This window comes from Bos mutus, chromosome 20 (assembly GCF_027580195.1).
Source record: "Bos mutus isolate GX-2022 chromosome 20, NWIPB_WYAK_1.1, whole genome shotgun sequence".
In the NCBI taxonomy this organism is placed as follows: domain Eukaryota; kingdom Metazoa; phylum Chordata; class Mammalia; order Artiodactyla; family Bovidae; genus Bos; species Bos mutus.
In genome coordinates, this window is record NC_091636.1 from 59271689 (window position 1) to 59297326 (window position 25638).

The window sequence follows — 25638 nt, forward strand, 5'->3', positions numbered from 1 at the left end:
GCTCCATCCCTGCTCAGGGAGCAGAGATCCCACATGCCTTGATGCCAAAAAACCAAAACATAAAACAGAAGCTATGTTGTAGCAAATTCAATGAAGACTTTAAAAATAGCCTATATCAAAAAGATCTTTAGAAGAGTGATATTAATATATTATTATCTATTAAACTTTTATTATAGACCAGGTCCCAGACTTGGGTTTTTACATGCTATCATATTTAATATGCACACAACACACTCTCATAAATCTTAGCAGGTAGTTTTTCAATATCTTAATGGAGAAACTGAGGCTCATAGAGTTTAAGTAATCTTAATAGAGTCCTACAGCTCCTAATGTGAGCAGTTGGATTTGAATGATTTTTATACCCTTTGATTATATCTTTTGAATACTTCATTAAAAAGATTATTATTATTTTTTTTTTTTCTGAGGAAAGTCCTTGAAAATATCCAAAGTTTGGGGGACTGTGATACTTTGACATTAGTGGGTGGCTTTATAGTAAGTTGACAGAGTAGCCTTGCTGTTCCTCCTTGTTTAAGTCGTGGCAACAGATTCTTCTTAGAGCAGAGATGAAGACAAATGTCCCAAGAGTCAGAATATTTGTAAACTGTAATTTTTAAGCCATGCGTTTGCTGTCATTGTCTCTAGTCATGGAACTAGATATTCCTTTAAAGAATTATTCTGCCAAAATTTGGGAACCTGGGGTTATCAGATAAGAAAATAACTTATCTCAAAAGAATATTTTTAAGATAATCTTTTCTTCTCAAACACTTCAGAAATAATATCATGCTGGTATTGGGTTTCCCCATTAAAGTCAGTTTTGCCATTTTAAAAACTTAAAAGAGGGAATTTAGGTTTCAAATTTTTTTCAAAAAAATTTAAATTCCTGTAAGCACAGACTATTTTCTACATCACCTTTTCCAAATATTGCTTTTTTCCCCCCAATATTACTTTTGATTATGTCTTTTGAGTCTAATTTAGCTTCCTTAAAACTAATATTTTTATTTGGTCACAGCTCAAGTATCAATTCCTTACTTGAAAGCAAGGAATATATGAGAATTACAGGAATACCGTCAAGTCCATCTCTACCCACGAAAACCTAGATCTTTATATTCAGTGAATAATTATGTTTCATTCTTTGTCTTGTTTTAACATCTTCATTAACAGTGATGAGCTCTTCTTGGCAAATGAGAGCTAAATATTCTAAATATTAAATTTAGCTAAATATTCTAAATATTCAACTTTTCCCCTACAACTCAATATTAAAATAATCTGCAATTTGCCTTTATGTATTTCCTATTACAGCGTTCGAATTTAGGGACTGGCAAACTATGGTCCACAGGCCAAAGCTAACCTACCACCTGTATTTGTACAGCTCATAGAATTTTAAATTAAGTACTTAAACAAAAGTCTTGATTTTGCATCTTGTCCCCCAAAGCCAGAAATATTTACTCTGGAGTTTTATGAAAAAGTTTGCTGACTCTCTCTTAATGATTTATAATCGTCTGCTTACAAACATGTCAAGTTCACATGAAGACTTGGCCTTGATAATGTAATTTGAGAAGACTCTCAAAGAACAAAGAAAAGGTGCAGCATGGACTTCCCTGAGTTCTCAGATGCGACTGGATGTCTGGGTTGCTGCCTGTCCCTTCATGCTGTGTGTGTCTTGTGCAGGCCAACCTGGTGGTGCAGGAGAACCGCTACATGTTGGCCATGCAGGATCTGCAGAAGGCCCAGGCAGAGCTGGACGACAAGCAAGCCGAGCTGGACGTGGTGCAGGCTGAGTATGAGCAGGCCATGACCGAAAAGCAGGTGACTGTCCTCTGACACTGTGGTCAGCCCTTCGTTCCTTCCTGCTTTCTCTCTCTAAGGGTTTGATTGCCAGCAGGGATTCATTTAAGTGATGTGCAGTACGTGTGTACATACATACATACACACATGGACACACAGCACATGTGCCTTCATCAAGTCCTGGAGTTTGTTTCTAGCAGACACCAAGGACCTTCAGTGAGAGGTCAGGATATTCAGCCAAAACAGAAGTCACTGCTGGAACATGGATGTTCAGGGTTTTCTTGTATATTGTGATGAACGCAGCATCTTGTGCAGCATTTTTGATATGTTTTTCAAATCACATCCTCCCACTTTATCTCGTTTAATCTTTAAACAATCTCTCAAGGTAGGCAGGGTAGATATTTTTATTTTATTCTCATTTTAAAGAAAGAAACTTAGGGGACTTCCCTGGCGGTCCAATGGTTAAGACTTGGTGCTTCCAGTACAAGGAGTGTGGGTTCAATCCCTGGTCAGGGAGTTAAGATCCCACACGGTGCAGCAAAAAAATTAAAACAAAATGAAAATTATAAAAACAATAAGGAAAGGAACTTAGGTCTAGAAAGGACAAGAGAAGGGCTGTTGATCATAGGCATTGATCCTAGGACTAGATTAGATCTTGATCATCTGATGTCTTTTCAGGCCTCTCTGCTGGACCAACCTGACCACATGGCTGTGTCCCAGTCACAGAGACCACCCACAGCCTTCTCAACCTCTGCATGTTTTGCAACTTTCAGTTCAGTTCAGTTTAGTCGCTCAGTCGTGTCTGACTCTTTGTGACCCCATGAATCGCAGCACGCCAGGCCTCCCTGTCCATCACCAACTCCTGGAGTTCACTCAGACTCACGTCCATCGAGTCAGTGATGCCATCCAGCCATCTCATCCTCTGTCATCCCCTTCTCCTCCTGCCCCCAATCCCTCCCAGCATCAGAGTCTTTTCTAATGAGTCAACTCTTCGCATGAGGTGGCCAAAGTACTGCAGTTTCAGCTTTAGCATCATTCCTTCCAAAGAAATCCCAGGGCTGATCTCCTTTAGAATGGACTGGTTGGATCTTCTTGCATTCCAAGGGACTCTCAAGAGTCTTCTCCAACACCACAGTTCAAAAGCATCAATTCTTCGGTGCTCAGCCTTCTTCACAGTCCAACTCTCACATCCATACATTTAGCACTCTTCAAAATCAAAGTTTGTATATTTCCTCTCCACTGAGCAGCAAGCTCTTTCATTGATTTATATTAACTCCAGTTCCACTGGGGCCTCCTTCATTCTGGAAATCAAGGCAGATGTAACATAAACCTAATGTAGCTTAAGCTTCATTTTCCCTCACTTGCACAGGCCCCATAAATGCTGAGTTTACTGGGAGCCATGGAGAGGTCTATGGGGAGAGTATTTTATTCAGATAAAATACCTGGAGATCCCAGGGGAAAGGGACCTGAGTTCTTCACCATCAGGACTTTGTAGTGCTTTTTCCCTGCTGATTCTCATTACATGTTCACTTGGCTGTTTTGTATTTGCAAAAATTCTTTAATGATTTTCTTAAAGTGATCCCCAGATTATGTAAGCATCTGTCCTCACAAAATCTCTATCTGCTTCCGATAAAGCCTACATTTGGAAAACAAGATCTAGATTCTCCCTGTGCTTTCCTTGATGATTTATTTTAGAACCTTTGCTGCTTCTCAGTTGTCGCTTGGCTGGATTGAGATTTCTGCTCTGTTGGTCTGTCTCTTTACAGAGTCCCAATGAGCGAATTTAGATAAACATCAGTTGCACAGTGTGCAAGATGTGTGGTATTCTCTGTTAAAGATAAGTCTCCTGAAAGCAAAATAAGAGCTTTATAGAAATTTTGGAGAAGTAATTATGTATCATCATTTGGATTTATTACTTATGGTCTATGGAATTCACTTATAATATCAAGAGAAAATTCACTTTGCAGTTTGAAAGACTACTTTAGAAACTATGAAGAAGGCCTGTTAATTTCTAACATTTGGACACTCACATTGAGAAGCGCTGCTACATGTAGTAAACATGTGTTACAGCCTCATTTTATTATCTTTCAGTTTTAACAATTTTGCATTAGTTCACTCAAGCTCTTTAGTTTTCGAGTATCTGCTATTTGTTAGGTGAGCAATTATAAGGACCATGTAAGTACAGCTACTATAAAGGTATGGCTTTAACTTAAAATTTTGAATTTCAACAAATGTCATGTATTTTTCGTAAGAAAACAAAATCTGGCCATGTGCTGGCCTGCCCGCAACAGGTTGGCGTGAAGTTGACCTTTAGTCATGGTGTTGCTTCTTCCTCCATGGGGCTCCATGAGAGTCCAGGGTTACAGACTACAGGGAGGCAGGGGAGGGTTTCAAGTCTTCGATCCATGGTCACGACTGTGACCTCATTACCCAGGTGTGCAGTCCCTGGAGGAGTGTGTGTCTTGCTGCTCTGTGCACAGGGCAGGGCTTTGTGGAGGGCCCACTTCCCCAGGAATCTGGTCATATTCTAGGGCATTGGGAGAGAGAGAGCCAGGAGTACTACCCATGGAAGCCAAGGAATTCTGCACCCTCCCCCCGCCAGGCTCAGAGGGAAAATTCATTTCTCACTCCTGTCTGCTCCCATCTCCCATTTCCCAATCCCCTCCGAGGAGCCTGGGCTTCCAGAAAGCAACAGCCGGGAGGGGAGAGGTTGGCCAGTTTATATTCAGCCACACAGAAGTGGGGATGGGGAACTTAGGGAGGATAACAATATTAAAAATTTTTCATATGAAAAGTTTGTTTTAAAGGTAAACAGATATAAATAAGGGCTTTTCTGGTGGCTCAGTGATAAAGAACCCACCTTCCTAATGCAGGAGATGTGGGTTTGATCCCTGATTCTGGAAGATTCTCTGGAGGAGGGCATGGCATCCCACACCAGTATTCTTGCTTGAAGAATCCCATGGACAGAGGAGCCTGGAGGGCTACAGTCCATGGGGTTGCAAACAGTTGGACACAACTGAGTGACTAAACAACAATTACAAGAAAACAATGATGTCATATGATACTTCCAGCTGACATCTTTTGTTTTGGGGAGATACAAACAAATATGGATGGTGTACAGGTGTGGGTGCACCTCTCAGCTGGGCTTTTGGGTTTTCTGCATTAATTCTAGTGGGAAGGAAAACTGAGCAGACTAGAACAAACTGGAACAAGTATCTTGTTTCTGAAAAACACGGTATTACGCTATTATTACAAAAGCAATTTGTGTTTCTTTATAAAAAATACACATAGGTAACCCTGGTGATAAAGCCTAAAAATATCTTGCTCTTTATCATTTTGTATCTACACATATGTCTGATTTACATATATTTTAAATTCATGTAAAACTGTAACAGATCATTCAGTACATACTGCTTTATAAATGAAATTTAACTAATGATTATTTTTCATAATTATTATATTTTAATGGCTTTAGAGTATTCTTATTCACAATATACCATAAAGTATATAAATAATCCTCTATTGTTAGACATTTAGCATATGTGTATGCCATATATATTATATAAATATGTGTGAATATTATATGAACTCCCAGTGACTTGTCATATAGCTAAATCTTTATCCATATCCATTATTGTTTCATAAATATACATTTTTACAGGTAGAATTAACAGCTGTCTCTTCAATATTGAGAAACTGAACCATTTGCTTTTTTTTCCCTTAAAATTTTTTTAAAGAATTTTTATAGTGTTGTGTTGGTTTCTGCCATTTAACGTCACAAATCAGCCATAATTACATATACGGAGCCATTTGTTTTTAAGAACAAAGCTCTGAGGGGCAACAGTGTGTGTTGCTGTGAAGTCACTTCAGTTGTGTCCGACTCTCTGTGACCCCCATGGACTGTAGCCCACCAGGCTCCTCTGTCCATAGGATTTTCTAGGCAGGAATACCGGAGTGGGGTGCCGTTTCCTTTTCCCGGGGATCCTCCTGACCCAGGGTTTGAACCCAGGTCTCCTGTCTGGCAGGCGGACTCTTTACCACTGAGCCCCCTGGGAAGCCCAACAGTGTGTGGAAGTCTAGTTAGAGGTCTTTTATTGACACAAGAGCAACAGGTAGGGGGCTGCTGAGTTAATGCGGCTGGAGTTTGTGAATGAGCTTCAGGACTCCACAACCTCAAGACAATCTAGAGTTTCACCTGAAATCAAAGGAGATATGGAGTTAGACGAAGCAGTAGCGATGCTAGAACTTTAACATGCGAACCATCATTTCTCGTTTTAAAGTGGGGATATGCGTGTCTTTACATTTTGCTGTGCTCTTTGATATTAGCATGTGTGCGTATATTTTATTTGTAATTTTTGATAGGAAAATCATCAATGATGCAAATTTTCATTATATCTCAGTTTATGAAAATCTGGGGAGGGTCTGCCCATTGGCTTAGGACCCCTCCTGAGGAATCCCTCTATGTTCCATAAATAGGGCTTAAGACACAGGCTGGACTGACCCAGACACATAGAAACAGAAGTTAATGCTTCCTGTGAAATAAATGGCTCACGTTTCTCACAAAGGCGTATAACATATAATGTTTTAGAATTATGTTTTTGAGCTGCAGGCTCTATTTTTCTGAAAAAAGGCTTTCTTCTTGTTTAGACCTTGCTTGAAGATGCAGAGAGGTGCAGACATAAGATGCAGGCTGCTTCTGCACTGATCGGAGGCTTGGCAGGAGAAAAAGAAAGATGGACAGAGCAAAGTAAAGAGTTTGCAGCACAAACTAAAAGACTTGTAGGTATGTAAGTCCCTTTATTAGCTTCCCAGGTGGCTCAGCAGTAAAGAATCCACCTTCGATGCAGGAGACTCAGTTTTGATCCCTGGGTTGGGAAGATCTCCTCGAGGAGGAAATGACAACCCACTCCAGTATTTTTGCCTGAAGAATGCCATGGGCAGAGGAGCCTGGCAGGCTACACAGTCCATGGAGTTGCAGAGTCGGACAGGACTGAGTGATTAAGCACACACACACAAATCCCTTTATTAATGGGATTATGTGTTGACTGTGATAGGGAGTGAGCAGACTTAAGCTTTAATCAGAATATACATCAACACTCCATTACTTCAAATTCCTCTGTGCGTGTGTGTGTGCACCCAGCTGTTTCAAAAGGATGAATATTGGTCTGGCATTTAGGCAACCTGTCTTAGATAATGTGTTAGTCACTCAGTCATGTCCGACTCTTTACAACTCCATGGACTGTAACCCACCAGGCTCCTCTGTCCATGAAATTCTCTAGGCAAGAATACTGTGAGTTGCCATTTCCTTCCCAGGGGAATCTTCCTTACTCAGAGACTGAACCTGGGTCTCCTGCATTGCAGGCAGATTTTTTACTGTCTGAGCCACCAGGGAGGCCCATTCATGACCTTTAAACTCTTATTATCAGGTCATTTTTGAATTCTCCTATGAGTGAATGACCATATAGATCAAGGTCATTTAGAATGGAGGCTGTGTCTTCTGAGGTTAGAAGTCATCCTCTCATATTCAGTAAGATCAACATAATCCAGTGCTTGACTATCAGCAGTTATTACTTGTGGGCCATGTGGACTCTTTTCACAGTGAACTGAACTACTGCTTATTCACAAGACACAGCAACTTGTGGTTGCAATTTGGTTTCTGAAATTTAATTCAAAAGAATGATTGTCTTTTTTTTTGCCACTTATATTCTGCAGAATTACAAGGCTGTTCATAAAGTGTTTCAGTGGTGTTTTGTTTTTTGTTTTAGGGGATGTGTTGTTGGCTACAGCTTTTCTATCTTATTCTGGTCCCTTTAATCAAGAATTTCGCAATCTGCTGTTAAATGACTGGCAGAAGGAAATGAAAGCCCGGGAAATTCCATTTGGAGACAATCTAAACCTCAATGAGATGTTGATTGATGCTCCTACCATTAGTGAGTGGAACCTCCAAGGCCTGCCCAATGATGACCTGTCTGTTCAGAATGGAATTATTGTCACAAAAGCATCTCGCTATCCTTTGCTAATTGACCCACAGACTCAAGGCAAGATCTGGATTAAAAATAAAGAAAACCAGAATGAACTCCAGGTAATCTTTGTTTGAATATAAATGGGCTTCCCTGGTGGCTCATAACCTAAAGAATCTGCCTGCAATGCAGGAGACCTAGATCGAACCCTGGGTTGGAAAGATCCCCTGCAGGAGGGCAGGGCAACCCACTCCAGTATTCTTGCCTAGAGAGTCCCATGGACAGAGGAGCCTGGTGGGCTACAGTCCATTGAGTCACAAGAGTCGGGCATAACTGAGCTACTAAGCACACGCATGAAACGTGCTACTAAGCAATTTCATTGCCCCAGGTCAACAGTATCTGAGAATTATTTCATATTTAGTATAAACAGTATCTGAGAATTATTTCATATTTCATATTTGTTATTAACATTTAGATATTAATATTTATAAAAGAGTACCTAAAAATTGCATTATTTGGATTCTTGTTTATCTCTCCTAATGCTGTCCATTAAAGGGTTCAGACTCCCTTCTGTTAGGGCCTAAGGCTCTCCTTGATAAACAGAGCAGGGCAGAGCTATGTCACACTAGGTGTGTGGCAAATAAAGACACTCTATAGTTATTCCATGATTATTTGTCACAAATGTGGTGGTAGTGGGGAAAGGCAGTATTGTCACACAGAGCTTTTACCTGCTTCCTAGTAAAAGGAAATGATGCCGTCAAATGCTCTGGAGATTCTTTAGAAAACTGAAAATAGAGCTACCATATGATCCTACAATCCCACTCTTGGGCATATATCTGGGGAAAACCATAATTCAAAAAGATACATACATTCCAGTGTTCATAGCACTACTTACAATAGCCCAGGCATGGAAGCAACCTAAATGTCCATGGAGAAATGGATAGAGAAGGTATGGTATATTTGTACAATGGAATATTACTCAGCCATACAAAAGAATGAAGTAGTATCTTTCACAGCAACAGGGATGGACCTAGAGATTATCATACAAAATGAAGTAAGCTAGACAAAGACAAATATTATATGTCACTTATATGTATTAGTAGAATCTAAAAAATGATATAAACAAACTTATATACAAAATATAAATAGAGCCACAGACATAGAAAACAAACTTACGGTTACCAAAGGGGAAAGGTGATGGAGGAGGGATAAATTAGAAGTTTAGGATTAATATAAATGCACTACTATATATAAAATAGATAACCAACAAGGACTTCCTGTGTAGCACAGGGAACTTTTTCTATATTTTGTGACAGTCTGAAAAAAATATTTACAACTGAATCACTTTGCTGTACACCTGAAACTAACACAATATTGTAAATCAACCCTTAGTGCCTTTTAGTGCTGTTTGCTCATTTGTGTCCGACTCTTTACGACCTCACGGACTATAGCCCACCAGGCTCTTCTGTCCGTGGAATTTTCCAGGCAAGAATCCTGGAGTGGCTTGCCATTTCCTCCTCTAGGGGATCGTCTCAACCCAGGGATTGAAGCTGTGTCTCCTGTGTCTCCTGCACTGCAGGCAGATTCTTTACCCACGGAACCCCTTCAATTAAATGAATAAAGATAAGGAAATGATGATTTGCTAAGCTAAAGAATGTGATCTTGTTTCCAGATCACATCTCTAAATCACAAGTACTTCAGAAACCACCTGGAGGACAGTCTTTCTCTCGGAAGACCCTTGCTTATCGAAGATGTTGGGGAGGAACTAGATCCAGCCCTGGATAATGTTTTGGAGAGAAACTTCATTAAGACTGGATCTACCTTTAAGGTAGGTTAAACCTGCCAATGACAGTGTGCAGAGCAATTTCCACGAGGCCAGGTCAGTGTGACAGAGGTCACAGTTTCTCATTAAACATCAACTCAGATTCAAGTCTGGGGCAGGAGGCATTTGCTTTTCTCTTCCACCTTCCTGAGTTAGGATCAAGAGTAGCCTTTTTAGGAACATCTACTTCACTTGTATCATGAAGCCTGACTCCATTCTGATGTTAGACTTTGCATGGCTTTCAAGCCCCATCATGCCCTCTCCCGTGTCATCCCAAATCTGGGCAAGCTGATGAGAAAACGTGGCTCTGCTCTCTTTTGGTGAAAGTGAAAGTCACTGTTTTCAGTGACTATGAAGTGCATGGAATCTATACGGTCCATGGAATCCTCCAGGCCAGAATACTGGAGTGGGTAGCCTTTCTCTTCTCCAGGGGATCTTCCCAACCAGGGACTGAACTCAGATCTCCCACAGTGTAGGCGAATTCTTCACCAGCTGAGCCACAGTGGGAAATCCAAACCGTGCAACTCCCTGTTCATGACCATATCTGGGAATCCTCATCCTAGTCGCATCCCATGATCTCCGTAAAACCCTAAAACACCTGCCCCTCTCTTCTCTCTCAACTGATTTTTCTTTGGACCTGTTTGGCAGCCTACCCTGAATCTCCAGAAATTCTCATGTGAATAATAAACCTTTTCATATCTTTTTGGTACATGACTGATGTCATCAGTCTTGAATCCATCTCACTTCTGCAGTATGATCACAACCATTTTGGTGATAAATTCTATGTGCATGCGTGCTCAGTCGCTTCAGTCTTGTCTGACTCTTTGCAACCCCATGGACTGTAGCTGGCCAGGCTCCTCTGTCCATGGGATTCTCCAGGCAAGAATACAGGAATGGGTTGCCATGCCCTCCTCCAGGGGATATTTCCAACCCATGGATCAAACCATGTCACTTGTGGCTCCTGCATGGCAGACAGATTCTTTACTGCTGAGCCACCACGGAAGCCCATGGAATAAATTCAATATTTATTTATTTATAGTTGTATTAATTTGTTTAGTTTTGGCTGTCCTGGATCTTCGTTGCTGCCTGGGCTTTTCTCTCAGTGCGGTGAGTGGGGGCTACTCTCTAGCTGCAGTGCATGGACTTCTCGTTGTGGTGGCTTCTCTTGTTGCAGAGCATGGGCTCTAGGGTGCTCAGGCTTCAGCAGTTGTGACACTGGGCTTTGTAGTTGCAGTTCTCGGGCTCTAGAGCACAAGCTCTATAGTTGTGGCACATGGACTTAGTTACTCCTTGGCATGTGGGGTCTTCTTGGATCAGGGATCCAACCTGTGTCTCCAGCATTGGCTGCTGCTGCTGCTGCTAAGTTGCTTCAGTTGTGTCCGACTCTGTGTGACCCTATAGACGGCAGCTCACCAGGCTCCCCCGTCCCTGGGATTCTCCATTGGCAGGTGGATTCTTTACCACTGAGCCATCAGGGGAGCCCCAATTTCTATTTTTATTGGATGATGTATGTTGGATGGCATCACTAACTCAATGGACATTAGTTTGAGCAGGATCCAGGATATGGTGAAGGACAGGGAAGCCTGGCGTGCTGCAGTCCATGGGGTCACAAAGAGTCGGACGTGACTGAGCAACTGAACAACAACCAAAAAATGTTGGATAATTTCCTTTCCTCCCTCCTTCCCTTCTTCCCTTACCCCTTCCCTCTCTTTCTCCCTTCCTCTTTCCTCTCTTACTTTTGTCCTTCTTTCTTTTCATCCTAGTGGCCTGAAGCCCTCTGAATGCCTAATGAACATTTCTTTTTAAGTATACACATGATCTCCAGGTGTATAGTGGTTTAAAGCAATACTAGATTCTAAGTAAAAGAACACACAGTAAGGTGTATCTGGGTTTTATTACTTTTAACTTTCTTTTTATAACAAAGGTGAAAGTCGGTGACAAAGAAATAGATGTGATGGATGGCTTCAGACTCTACATCACCACCAAGCTGCCCAATCCAGCCTATACCCCTGAAATAAGTGCTCGGACCTCCATCATTGACTTCACAGTCACTATGAAAGGTCTCGAGGACCAGTTACTGGGGAGAGTCATTCTCACAGAGAAGCAGGTAAGTAAAGTATGCAACAGAGTAAAGTATGCAACCCCACCAGGGCTTCCCTGGTGGCTCAGACGGTAAAGAATCTACCTGCAATGTGGGAAACCTGGGTTCGATCCCTGGGTTGGGAAGATCCCCTGGAGGAGGGCATGGTAACTCACTCCAGTATTCTTGCCTGGAGAACCCCCATGGACAGGAGGAGCCTGGCGGGCTACAGTCCACGGGGTCACAATGAGTCGGGCATGACTGAGCAACTAAACAAAACGCAGAGTGTGGCCCTTCCCCTTTCTGCATCGCATTATGATTCTTTCATTGACAAAAATAAGATGATGAACATTGTGATGGGGTTGAGTCCCCCCTTTTAATTCCTGTGTTTCTTCCATTATTCATTTTCAAGTGTCTTTAGTAACAACCAATTATCTATCTCGTACATTGCATCTGTATCACATATATCATCAATTAATTTTATATAGGGGAATGATGTAACTATGAGAATATCTGTCTCATTTTCAGCATCACGGTTCTGGTTTTACACTCCTTAAATTTCCTGAAGTTTGTTCTGTTCCTGGTTCTAGTCACCTGTTGAATTTTAGCTTTCTAGTATATGTCTGGGGTTTCCCAGGGGGCACAGTGGTAAAGAATCCACCTGCTGATGCAGGAGATACGGGTTTGATCCCTGGGTCAGGAGGATCCCCTGGAGGAGGAAATGGTGACCCAGTCCAGTATTCTTGCCTGGAGAATTCCATGGACAGAGGAGTCTCGAGGGCTGCAGTCCACACGGTTGCAAAGAATCAGGCACGACTGACCACACATACACATGTGCACACACACAGTATATGTCTAAGTTTTTATTTCATTTGATTCATTATTATGCTTTTGGAATATAAAACTGGGACATTGGAACAGATAGCACAGCATTGCCAATTCTAATTTGTTATCCAAGAGTGCTTGCTGTATCTTGCAAGAAGGCAAGTTTGTTACCCTAGATTTCACTGTGGAACTTGTGAAGGCTACTGGCTTCATTTCGCTCTAAGCATAATTCCGTGTCTGTTTTCTCTCAATGAGAAATGGCCAACAATTTATAAACTTACTTGTTTTGAATCAGCATTTTCTCCAGGGAACATTTGAGCTGTAAGGAAAGAAATCTGGAGGGTTTTAATGGGACTCTGTCGACGAAGCTGTGTGAACTCTGAAAGTTGCTATTGATTTTCTTCTTGAGTTAGATATCCATGAGGAGTTCAGTTTAATTTATGCCCCCCATCCACACTGACCTGAAGATTTATTTAGGTTAAAACTATTGGCAAAATCTTTGGAATCTGCCCCTCCCTTTCTTTATTACCTCTTCTCTATGTCTCACCATGCGTGCTCCTCTGAGCCCTTCCTTGCATTTATATTTCTCTCTCTCTCCTTCCCCTCTTCCTTTTCTATGAATCTTCTCCATTTATTTTAAAAATCCCTGGTGGCTCAGACAGTAAGCAATCTGCCTTCAATGCAGGAGAACAAAGATTCAATCCCTGGGTTGGGAAGATCTCCTGAAGGAGGAAATGGTAACCCATTCCAGTATTCTAGCCTGGGAAATCCATGGACAGAGGCATCTGGTTGGCTACAGTTAAATGCCGTCACAGAGAATGAGATGCAACTGAGTGACTTAACACTTTGAATTTCACTTTTCTGTTTATTTTTAATTTATGGTACACAGATCATAGAGTTATGTAGTTGGAAGTTGCATTAAGAGGGTTTAATCCAGTTTCATCAATTCACATGGTTGGTGACCTCCATGTGGTAGGAACTGATGCTAGAGTTCCTACCACAGACTGGAATAACAGCCTTCCAAATATGTAGTTGTTTATTTTTGGAGTCTCAGTCGAGATGGTTGAAGTAGTTTAGTGCTGACGCAGCCTCACTTCAGAAAGGACTAGGATTCTTAATCAACAACAAGGCCTGTGGAGCCTGGGCATCCTTGAGGGTCTTCAGGATAATAATAATTGCCTGTATCTGTCTGTCTGTCTATCTATCTACTTATTTACCTACCTCTCTTCCTTCCTTCCTCCCATTCTTTCTTATTTCCATTCTTTCTTCCTTCCTTTAATTTTTATAGGAGTATAGTTGCTTTACGGGCTTCCCTGGTGGCTCAGTGGTAAAGAATCCATCTGTCCATTCAGGAGATGCAGGTTTGATCCCTGGGTCAGGAAGATGCCCTGGAGAAGGAAATGGCAACCCACTCCAGCATTCTTGCCTGGGAAATCCTGTGGACAGGGGAACTTGGTGGGCTACAGTCCATGGGGTTGCAAAAGAGTCCGATATGACTTAGCAACTAAACAACAACATCAAGAGTTGCTCTACAATATACCTTTTGCTGTACAGCAAAGCAAATCAGCTATGCATATGCATAATCATATACATGGACTTCCCAGGTAGCACAGTGGTGAAGGCTCTGCCTGCCAGTGCAGGAGATGCAAGAGATGTGGGTTCAATCCTTGAGTCAGGGAAGATCCTCTGGAGTAGGAAATGGCAACCCACTCTAGTATTCTTGCCTGGAAAATTCCATGGACAGAGAAGCCTGGTGGGCTACAGTCAGAAAGAGTTGGACATGACTGAGCAACTGAGCACACATATACATAAACATATACATATATCCCCTCTCTTTTGGATTCCCTTCCCATTCAGGTCACCACAGAGCGCTGAGCAGAGTTCCCTGTGCTCTGTAGTAGGGTCTCGTTGCTGCTGCTGGTGCTGTTGCTTCAGTCGTGTCTGACTCTGTGCGACCCCATAGACGGCAGCCCACCAGGCTCCCTGGTCCCTGGGATTCTCCAGGCAAAAATACTGGAGTGGGTTGCCATTTCCTTCTCCAATGCATGAAAGTGAAAAGTGAAAGTGAAGTCTCTCAGTCGTGTCCAACTCTTAGCGACCCCATGGACTGCGGCCTACCAGGCTCCTCCATCCATGGGATTTTCCAGGCAAGAGTACTGGGATGGGGTGCCATTGCCTTCTCTGAGGTCTTGTTAGTTGTCTGTTTTATACACAGACTCTACTTTTACCTGTGGTGTTGGCTTTAGGAGGTTAAGGATCTTTGATGGCACTTTGAATAATATCCTTGTCCTCAACTTTCTTTCTGTTCAGCTGAGATGAATGCAGTCTCCTTGGGAAAAAAATAATTTGTTTTCCCAGATTTTTAGTTGCAACAAAACAACTCCAGGACTGAGTCGTTAATTGTGGCAGCAGAGGTTTAAAATGAAGTAAGGAGCACTTTAACTCATTGGAAGACTTTGAACAGTCTTGGAAAGCCAGTAAGGATCCCAGGCCAGACTTTTCCTTACTTCCTGGGAAAGCTGAAAGTGTCTTGACACTTCATTCTCTTACCATCATCTCATTATCAGAGTTCATTCCTGGCTCACAGTAATTGATTCTTACAGAAGTGTGGTCAGAGTAATGTGACACTCTTTCTGTTATAACAACAGAGGGCCATCTTACCCTGAACCACAGTATAATACAACGTGTAATTGCTATTTTCTTTTCTCTAAAGCAAAGTCTTATGCAAGAAGTGAGCTTCATTGTTGCTATTGTTCAGTCACTCAGTCATGTCCAAATATTTGTGACCCCATGGACTGTAGCATGCCAGGCTTCCCTGTCCTTCACTAACTCCTGGAGTTTCCTCAAACTCATAATCCATTGAGTCAGTGATGCCATCCAACCATCTCATCCTCTGTTGCCCCCTTCTCCTCTTGCCTTCAACCTTTCCCAGCATCAGGATGTTTTCCAATGAGCCATCTCTTTGCATCAGGTGGCCAAAGTATTGGAGCTTCAGCATCAGTCTTTCCAGTGAATATTCATGGTTGATTTCCTTTAGATTGACTGGTTTTATCTCCTTGCTGTCCAAGGGACTCTCAAGAGACTTCTACAGCACCACAGTTTGAAAGCAGCAGTTCTTTGGCTCTGAGCTGCTGGACTTAATTGTGCTGGATTTTAAGTAGCCTGCTTTCTGCCTGAAGCCTTTCCTTTTGCAGCATCTGTTCTGCCCACTGTGCCCCTGAACCTGCTCACCCTGCTAAATCTTTGCAGCCTGGGCAAGTGGGTCTAAGTTGATTTCCAGTACTTTCAGGGAATTTTTTTTATCATCTAGTGACTCAGTTGATAAGAGCTTATGTCTGTGCCTATTTAAATTATTTCTTTGACTTTAGCAACAATGCAGTCTCTTTTACAGTGATCACTTTTTGAATGATTGTAAAAATATCAATATTAAATGCTATTGAGCCAAGGAGGGGGTTATTGGAAGTTAAGAAAATCCCATAGGTATGAGGTTAATGTTGGAAAGCATCTAAGAAATTCCCTAAATGTGGGGAAACATTGAAACCAGTGGTAAACTTCTTCAGTCAGGATGAGTTATGCCTTTACTGTTCTGTTGATCCTTCTGGTGAAAGGAGGCTTGGAACAGTACCTTAGGATGCAAGGGAAAGGCCACTCGTCTTTGAGTCCATAAATTCACCAGCTGTCCAGTGTTCTGGGAATACAGGCAGTGAGGAGGAGTCTTATTATCACGCAGGATCTGGTCTCACGAATGCTCTGCTGTCCAGCCTGTCAGACCCTCAGGTTTGTTTACTTAAGAAACAAATGGAAACCATAGAGCATATGAATGGAAGGAAGGCAGATTTTTAAGCAACTTTATGATTTTCTCTGTGCTTCAAGGAAGTCTTTTTAAATGCATGGGCTGTCCAAGTTCACATCAAAGTCCTGTGTAATTGTTGATCCGATGTTGTTCTTGTAAGTAGATTTAGACAGATTCCTGTTGTCACCAGAAGGTGATGTATTGAGACCTTTTTAAACAGGCAGCAAACCAGTAGCCCTCCAGAAACTTTCCTTTAAAGAAACCCATTCTCTTAGGGTCTCTCTCATCTTGATCCTAGAGGATAAGACAGAAACTGAAAGAGAACTATATACTCCTTGGAGAGAAATATTCATATTAGTTAACAACCTCTACTGGCCATACAATGCAAAGCCTCAAGGGTCATCACTGTTCAGAATTTCAGATGAGCAAACAGGTGTGTGATTTAATTCTTTTGGATGTAGAAGGACCTGAACTTGGTGGAACTGACATGAAAAATAACTTAATAAAGACACTAAATAGACATTGTTATTGCCAGCTCATTTGGTGGACAAACAAATAAATCTGAGTTCAGTTGTTTAACCTTTCATTTTAATTACCACTGCAAGGTACAGAGAGAAGAATCTTTGTGAATGAAAGCCTGAGTGATACCTTAAAATGAGAACTGTGAAGGCTGCCATCTATTTCCTTTGATTGTTTCTAAAACTCTGGTGATAGATGAATTTTATGTCCACAAAGAATTTTTGTTTTCATTTGTACCTTCATTGAGCCACTCAATTAAAAAAAATTATTTATTTATTATTTTTGGCAATGCTGGATCTTTGTTGCCGCATGGGCTCTTTCCTAGTTGCGGCAGGTGGGGGCTGCTCTCTAGTTGCAGTGCACAGGCTTCTCACTTTGATGGCTTCTCTTGATGTGGAACATGGGCTCTAGGGCACACAGGTTTCAGTTGTTGCGGTGTGTGGGGTCTGTAGTTGTAGCTCCTGGGCTCTAGAGCACAGGCTCAATAGTTTTGGCACATGGACTTGGTTGCTGCACGGCATGTGGGATCTTCTCGAGTCAGGGATTTGAACCCGTGTCTCCTGCATTGACAGATTCTTTACAACTGAGCCACCAGGGAAGCCCCTAAGCCACTTAAGTTTTGATCATTTAATTAATTAATAGTACATTTCCTGAACTTGTGCTGAATCACTACTGTACTTTCTTACTCAATTTGGGAATCCTTTTCACATTATCACAGTTTACATAACATTTTTTGTTTTAGCCTTAATATAAAGAATACATCCCGTGGAGAAGGGAATCTTCCTGATCCAGGGATCGGGCTCAGGCCTCCTGCATTGCAGGCAGTTTCTTTACCATTTGAGCCACCAGGGAAGCCCTCAATATAAAGAATACTAACACAAATGTTTACTATTCTCTGTGTGTGTGTATCTGTTGTCTGTCTGTCTGTGTGTTAAGAGATAATCCCTTTGTTGGGAAAAATGCTTATAGACAAAATTATTTTGCTTAATTCTCCCCTACATATTAATTTGAAGAAGAACAGTATTTGGAAATAAAGTTGTAGTTCAACAGAACTGTGTTAACATCAATCATACAAATGAAAATATGCCTAAAACTTTATCCCAAAGTAGGTTTTCCACTGAAAAATCTCATGGAAAGCAAACAGCAATTCTTCTGTTTTTTCAGAGATATCTTTCTGTGTCCTCTATTGTTCTAGTCTAATGTTTGGCAACTGGGGTGGTATTTATTTATTTTTTAAATTTAATTTTATAGTGAATAGTTTGATTTTGTAATTCCAAGTATTACTTTTCGTTGTAGTATTTACTTTAAAGTAGATTATTTCATCAGTATCGAACTATGGGGGGAAATGTACTTCTTAGCCTTATATTAATCCTTTGGGAAGATAAGCATTACTTTAATTGACAATTTTATTTAATTAGTGTTGTTAATGATATTAAATAGAACACAACCATCTCAATAAAGTTTAAAGTTTACTTAACTCTTTAAAATCAGGGATGGAGTAATTTTGTACCTTATTGTATGTGTTACTAATAACTATGTTTATTAATAATGGTTTTCATAAGCAACATGGAGCATAATTTTAGTCTCAATCCCATAGTTCTCAAGGGGAGATGAGATTGGAAATGTAGATTGTAACAGGTTTTATAAACTATGTTGAAAATTTTGGACAAATAGTAAAGGGAAATCCCTCAATGACTTGGGGCAGAAAATGGGGTGATGACAGCAAAAGATCAGCAGGGAGACCAGTCATGGTTAGAGCAGTCCTCCAAGCAAAAATTAAAACCTAAATTATGGCAATTGCTGTGTAATTGGAAAAAAAAATGGGCAGAAGAAAAATTACTTTGTAGGAAGACTCAATAAGACTTGGTGTGTAATTGGAAAAAAAATGGGCAGAAGAAAAATTACTTTGTAGGAAGACTCAATAAGACTTGGTGCAGTTTTGGGATTTGATGGTCTATCTCCAGCAGACAGGAATACATGAATCCTTAGCATTATAAGCAGAAGATTAGAATGTTCTCCTTTTTAAAATTCCCATTTCAACTACTTTACTATGCTTTTATGATATGTGACATTTGCAAATGTGATTTATTTTGTATCGACTTATTTTATTTTCAAACTACTGATTTCCAAATAAATGTTACACTGCATCTGAAAAATCCGTGCTGGAAATGAATCAAGGGAGAGGGTGGAGGATAAGAGACATATTCTGAGCAGCTATTGTGATCTAGGCACTGGTTTCAGCTACTCTGCTGGTGATACCCGCACAATCTCTCTCTGAGCTGATTTATGTACATTTTGCAGATGAAGAAACTGAGGCATATAGACTTATGTAACATGGTGAAGGTCATGCAGTTAGTAAGTCCTGGGAGTTAGAACTGAAACAAGTCTTCTTGATGTAAAAATCCCCACTCTTCCCACTGCTTTGCTTTCCTTTTCTTACCTGTCTTCAGGCGAGGACTTTAGAGTCCTCTAGGGACTTATCTCTAGAGTCCTTACCTCTAGGGACTCAGAAATGATAATGAGAGTACATAAAATTTAGGAATATGGCAATAATAATATTTGAATTATTTCCATTTAATTTTATTATCACTTTATTTCCTAGTGTGACCATATTGCAAGTGCATTTATTGTAACTGTTTATGGAAATGATTTTTATAGTAGTCATTAAACGTCACTTGTTTGTACTAATTTCTACAGAAGCTCAAATTTGAGATTCTTATCTAGTGAATAAATGAATTAAAATGACTGGTAAGAAAGCTTTCAAATGTAACCAAATAGCATATGGAAGCAAAGATAAGTAAGTCTTAATTACATTGTTATATCTCAAAGAATTAAGAATAGATACAAGTTTGTTTAGTTAAGGAGCATTTGTTTTGCTTAAGGAGAGAATTTTTCTTTTCTAGAATATTCTAGACCTAACTCACTGTGCTTAGAGCATGAGTTGGGAGTCTGATAGGGTGCCAGCCACCTAATTGTTTAACCAATGGTGAATAACTAGCTGGACTGTAAAGCAGAGGCCAGTGCTCTTTGCTCTTTGTCTGTATGCATTTTCGTTACCAGGACCTTTATTTGTAATTTTATGGTTTTTGTTACAAAGGCAGAATTTTCATGTCTGTATTTCTGGCACTAAGACATGACTAGATTTTCTGGTAACTAACATGTTTCAGTTTATCAGTTTGAAAAAGGGGTAGAGTGATTAATCATTCATTCTGCAGTATTGAGAGCTGACCATATACCAGCATTGTACTAAGAGCTAGAGAACGTATCAATGAACTGAAAATTCCTTGGAGCATAACTATTAAGTAAATTGTGTGTTATATTATAAAGTAAATAGTCATGTCATTAGTGAATAGTCTCATTATGTTTTATATGTTTTCATATGATTCATCGCTGTGTATAACTTTAGATTTCTAGTTTTCTAGGTAGGATATAGAATCTACAAAACCTGCTGAGTCATTCTAGAATACCTAATTGAGTATGGACCTTTCTGAAGCCACTCTTCAACGTGAGCTTGGTACCACATGACTGGTAGCTGGACCTGAACTGCTGACAGTGCTTTCCCATTCAAGGCACCTGCATTTAATCCTAGTTTTCCCAAATTGTATTTACACTCAAATATGCATAGCTTCTTTAGTGATGCAACTAAGCGTAGGTAGGCACCTTGTCAATGGACACTATATTTAGAAAGGTCTTCAAGCAAACTTGCAGATGCATATTTTTCTCTTTAAATTTTATTTTAATTTTTGACATCTTATTCTTGGGTTTATCATTGATGCAGATTGACTACTTAATTTTTATTAAAAAATTTTTTTGACCATACCACAAGGCATGTGGGATCATAGTTCCCCGACCAGGAATCAAACCCTTGTCCCCTGCAGTGGACGCACATGCTCTCTACGGTTTTGAACCCCCAGGGAAGTCCTTCTTTGCAGATTTTAACTTCTATGTTCTCATCATCTTTTCCTTTTTTGATTCTTTCATTAACCTCCAGTTAGAATCACTCATGAAACAATTTGACTTTCATGTACGGGTTTGACCTGGTGCCTGAAGCATATTGTCTCTGGTTTTTCATGGCCATTTCCTCCTTCCTTCACCCTCACCAACCCCATCTTTTCTTTCCTTCTCTTTCACCGTCTCTCTTTCTCCAAACTCCCTATAAGGAAGAAATAGCCAATCAGGACAGTAATCTCCCAAAGCCATTTTCTCCCCAGCTTCCCGTAAAGGTTTTTCGGGAAGGATTCAGAACTTCCCTTCTCTTTAAGAGAACAGCATCTTTCCTTTTCAAGTCAAGATGATTTTTCAATTTATATGTACCCACAGTAATAGCACAGTTTGCCTGCCTAACTTTTGGACACTTGCTTTTCACAGAGTTGGAACTATTTCAACAGGCAAGTTGAAAATAAATTCATTCAAATGACAATAGAGCTCTTTTAAGCAAGAAACTAAGCAGAGATACATGTATTTAATTTGAGCTGGATATGTTATAGTCAAACAAATTTCAGTTTCATCAAAACAGGAATAAATATGATCACAAAAGTCACTTAAAGCTGAGTTGACTTTAGGAAATAAATGGATGGCAAATTGTTAGCATTGGTAATATTTTTAGCACATTTTTATGTTGCTTGCCACCAATTCTTTCCTCTATGAATTCATCTCCTCTGATTTTGATGTCTGTATTTCCTGCAGTCAAACATGATAACTACAGTGCAGTAACTCGAGAGAGCCCAATAGGTAAACTTTTTTAAGGAATAGCTAAATGATAGTTGTTAATTAAGGAAGAAAATATATTTATGCAAATTAACAGGAATTGGAGAAAGAAAGAACTCATCTCATGGAAGATGTAACTGCAAACAAAAGGAAGATGAAGGAGCTGGAAGATAATTTGCTTTACCGTCTAACCAGCACTCAGGGGTCCCTGGTGGAAGACGAGAGTCTCATCCTTGTGTTGAGTAAGACAAAAAAGACAGCTGAGGAGGTGACACAGAAGCTGGAAATTTCAGCTGAGACAGAAATTCAAATTAACTCAGCCCGGGAGGAATATAGACCCGGTGAGTTTGGTAATGAAAGACAAATGTCACAGGAAAATGAAGCAAGAAATGAGAATTAGAGAAATCGAAGTAAGGATGTTATGAAAACGACTGTGCGATGTGGGGTGGCCATTTATGTTTTATGCCATTTCTTTAAATATTCAGCAAAATTGAGATGAAGAAATTTTATGATGGTATAAATTTTCTAAGCGCTTATAATTCATGTTATTGGCAAATTCCTTAAGGTTCCTGTGAACTTATTTTTAAACCAGAAAGTTAGGAGGAGAGCTTTCTGAGGACATCTGACTGCAAATTAGTGAAGTCTGAGTAATTCATGCTGCGTTTGTGGGCCATTTATTAGTTGTTTATCATTGGTAACAATAAGCCTGTGTTTTGTTTGTAGTCTTCCTAATAGGAAGGTAGTTCTCATGGGAACTCTTCAGTCTTATCCATGAATCAACAAATCAGTGTTGTTTATGGGTTATAAAGGGAACCTGCTAAAAGAATTCAATTTCCGTTAGTAATTTATCATGCCTTCTGGAAAAATAATGGAAACGATATCTACTGGTGGGCAGTCAGGAGCATCATCTCTGTGATGCCTTGGTTTGCCAACTTGAGGCCAGGGTTAGTCAGGGCTTCTTCATGGAGCTTAAGAACGAGGTCCTTACAGTGCCTATGCAATTTGCTGGGTGTTACAACCTGTGCTGTCCCACCAGTTGTCTTCTCTACCTATGAGAAAATGTAATAAAATGTATTTATAAGGGATCTAGAGATTCTACAATGGAAAGTATTACTTAATGAGGGCAAACAGCAGACTACTTGTACAGAGCTTATAAAGAAGAATTAAATGTATATGATGACATTGCTCTAGATGCCCATTGCTGGAAGATAGTCATTGCTAAGACTGTGAACGTTGTTGTTTTCCTTTAGCATTCAGACTGATCTGTGCTTGGGTCATTTGTTGTCCACCCTCATCGCAAGTGCAACCTTGGTCTTTGTCTTTCAGTTGCCACCCGGGTAGCATCCTCTACTTTCTCATCACGGAGATGCGCTTGGTTAATGAGATGTACCAGACTTCGCTCCGCCAGTTTCTTGGCTTGTTTGACCTTTCCTTGGCCAGGTACGTCCGTACTCAGGAAGCCAAGCTGAATTCGGTATCTGTGGGATAGAATGATGATATTATGTTGATAACTGCCCCCCCTCCCCCCGCCTTTGCTACTAAGCATCTTCTTCTTTTTTAATCTAAATTGAGCGTAATTACCAGTATGTTAACAAATTATTCTCATTTGTTATTTTATGCTCAGAGAAAGTTCTACCAACTATTCATCCATTGATTGATTCCTTTGGGTTCACGAGTTTCTACTTAACAAGAAAATTCCCCAGATGTTGTTGTGAGTGATAATGTTTGGCGGGTAAAATTTTATTCAGACGATGTGAAGGATTCTCTTATGTTATTTCATGTTGAGAGAATGCTTGTTATTTCAGATTTAGGAGGCTTACTAATGATGCATATAAAATAAGAATTGGTCCTCCAGAGTTACTTGTTTTCCATGAAAGACGTTGTTTTTAAGAACAATTGAAAAGGGCAGTGGGCTAAACCTGATTTAAATGCTGTCTCCTCCAGGTCTGTCAAGAGCCCAATTACAAGCAAGAGGATCGCTAATATCATTGAGCACATGACCTATGAGGTTTTTAAGTACACAGCCCGGGGTTGTATGAGGAGCACAAATTCCTGTTCACGCTGCTGCTTACCCTGAAGATTGACATCCAGAGGAACCGAGTCAAGCATGAAGAGTTTCTCACCCTTATTAAAGGTCAGTATAAGACTAGAAAGCATTGTGAAGTTGTACGAATTATTGTGAGGGTCGTATGTGTGTTTTAGTTGTAGTTTCCTTGCATTTCATTAAAGATCACACTTATGAGAAATATTTTATTTGTTCATTTATTGCATGAAATTAAAAAAAAATTTATTTATTGTATTTAAAAAATATATCAGTTTAATTCAGTTCAGTCACTCAGTCGTGTCCGATTCTTTGCAACCCCATGAATTGCAGCACGCCAGGCCTCCCTGTCCATCACCAACTCCCAGAGTTCACCCAAACTCATGTGCATCGAGTCGGTGATGCCATCCAGTCATCTCATCCTCTGTCGTCCTCTTCTTCTACTGCCCCCAATCCCTCCCAGCATCAGAGTCTTTTCCAGTGAGTCAGCTCTTCGCATGAGGTGGTCAAAGTATTGGAGTTTCAGCTTTAGCATCAGTCCTTCCAAAGAACACCCAGGACTGGTCTCCCTTAGAATGGACTGGTTGGATCTCCTTGCAGTCCAAGGGACTCTCAAGAGTCTTCTCCAACACCACAGTTCAAAAGCATCAATTCTTTGGTGTTCAGCTTTCTTCACAGTCCAACTTTCACATCCATACATGACCACTGGAAAAATCATAGCCTTGACTAGATATATTTTGTGCTGGGTCTTTGTTGTTCTAGGGACTTCTCTGTTGGCTCAGACGGTAAAGCGTCTTGTCTACAATGCGGGAGACCCGAGTTCGATCCCTGGGTTGGGAAAATCCCCTGGAGAAGGAAATGGCAACCCACTCCAGTACTCTTGCCTGGAGAATCCCATGGATAGAGGAGCCTGGTAGGCTACAGTCCATGAGGTTGCAAAGAATCGGACATGACTGAGCGACTTCACTTTCATTTTGTTGCTCTGCATGGGCTTTCCCTAGTTGCAGGAAGCAGCGGCTACTCTTTGTTGTGGTGAGAAGGCTTCTCGTTATGACAGCCTCTCTTTTTGTGGAGAACAGGCTCTAGGTGCACGGGCTTCAGTAGCTGCAGCACATGAGTTCAGTGGCTGCAGCTTGCTGGCTCTAGGGCATGGCATCAGTAGTTACGGAGCATGGGCTTAGTTGCTGTGTGGCATGTGGAATCTTCCAGGACCAGGGATCAAACTCGTGTCCCCTGCATTGGAGGTGGATTCTTATCCACTCTACCAGCAGGCAAGTCCCTGCGTGAATATTTATTGAGAACTTTCTGTGTACTAGGACACAGAATAGGCACTTGGAACACTTAATAAGCAAGTAAATTATGTAGTATGTGAGAAACTAATAAACACTGTGGCGGGGGTGGGGGGGGGAATAGAAGGATAAGGGAGATGGGGAGTTACACAGTATGTGGAGTGAGGGGATGTGTTAACATTTTAAATGGGATGTTTAATGGGATTTCTAATGGAGTGGGACTCCTAAGAGATGGACAGGTGAGCCAAGGCCTGGAGGAGCAGGGGGTGCTGGCCTTGGGGACTTTTAGAGAAGTGCTGAAGGAAGAGGAGCTGGCATCAGTGCCTCTGCTGGGAGGGAGCCTCGTACTGTCTCCAATGTGATGGAGGCAAAGCACAGCAAACACGGTGGCTGAGCAGTGGTGAGCGACCATGCTACTCATCCCATGTATATTTCCTCTGTGTCTGTTGCAGCATTGTTCACAGGTTGAACAATCTATTAGGCTAGCCAATATTGAGCAGGCTCTGGGAATTGGTGATGGACAGGGAGGCCTGGCATGCTGCAGTCCATGGGGTCACAGAGTCGGACATGATTGAGCAATTGAACTGAACTGATTGAAAGTGAAAGTTAGTTCCATAGTTGCGTCTGACCCTTTGCGACCCCATGGACTGGCTCACCAGGCTCCTCTGTCCATGGAATTTTCCAGGCAAGCTGACCAAAATGATTTTGGGATTTTTCCATAAGATGTTATGGGAAAAACTCAAATGAACTTTTTGGCCAACCCAATACTATACATTTCTAAAGAAAGGTTTACTTTTTTTTTTTTTTTTTAATATTT

At 40.8% G+C, this 25638-nt stretch overlaps 1 protein-coding gene across 1 annotated transcript in view; it reads left to right on the top strand.

Annotated features, from left to right (window-relative positions):
- The window catches only part of DNAH5 (dynein axonemal heavy chain 5), a 276738-nt gene that overhangs the window by 201494 nt on the left and 49606 nt on the right, over positions 1-25638 (top strand). Inside the window, 9 exon segments of the mRNA XM_070357713.1 lie at positions 1669-1806; positions 6433-6568; positions 7551-7867; positions 9418-9573; positions 11492-11674; positions 21589-21836; positions 22818-22931; positions 23436-23521; positions 23524-23625. Of these exon segments, the coding sequence (XP_070213814.1) occupies positions 1669-1806; positions 6433-6568; positions 7551-7867; positions 9418-9573; positions 11492-11674; positions 21589-21836; positions 22818-22931; positions 23436-23521; positions 23524-23625 (1480 nt within the window).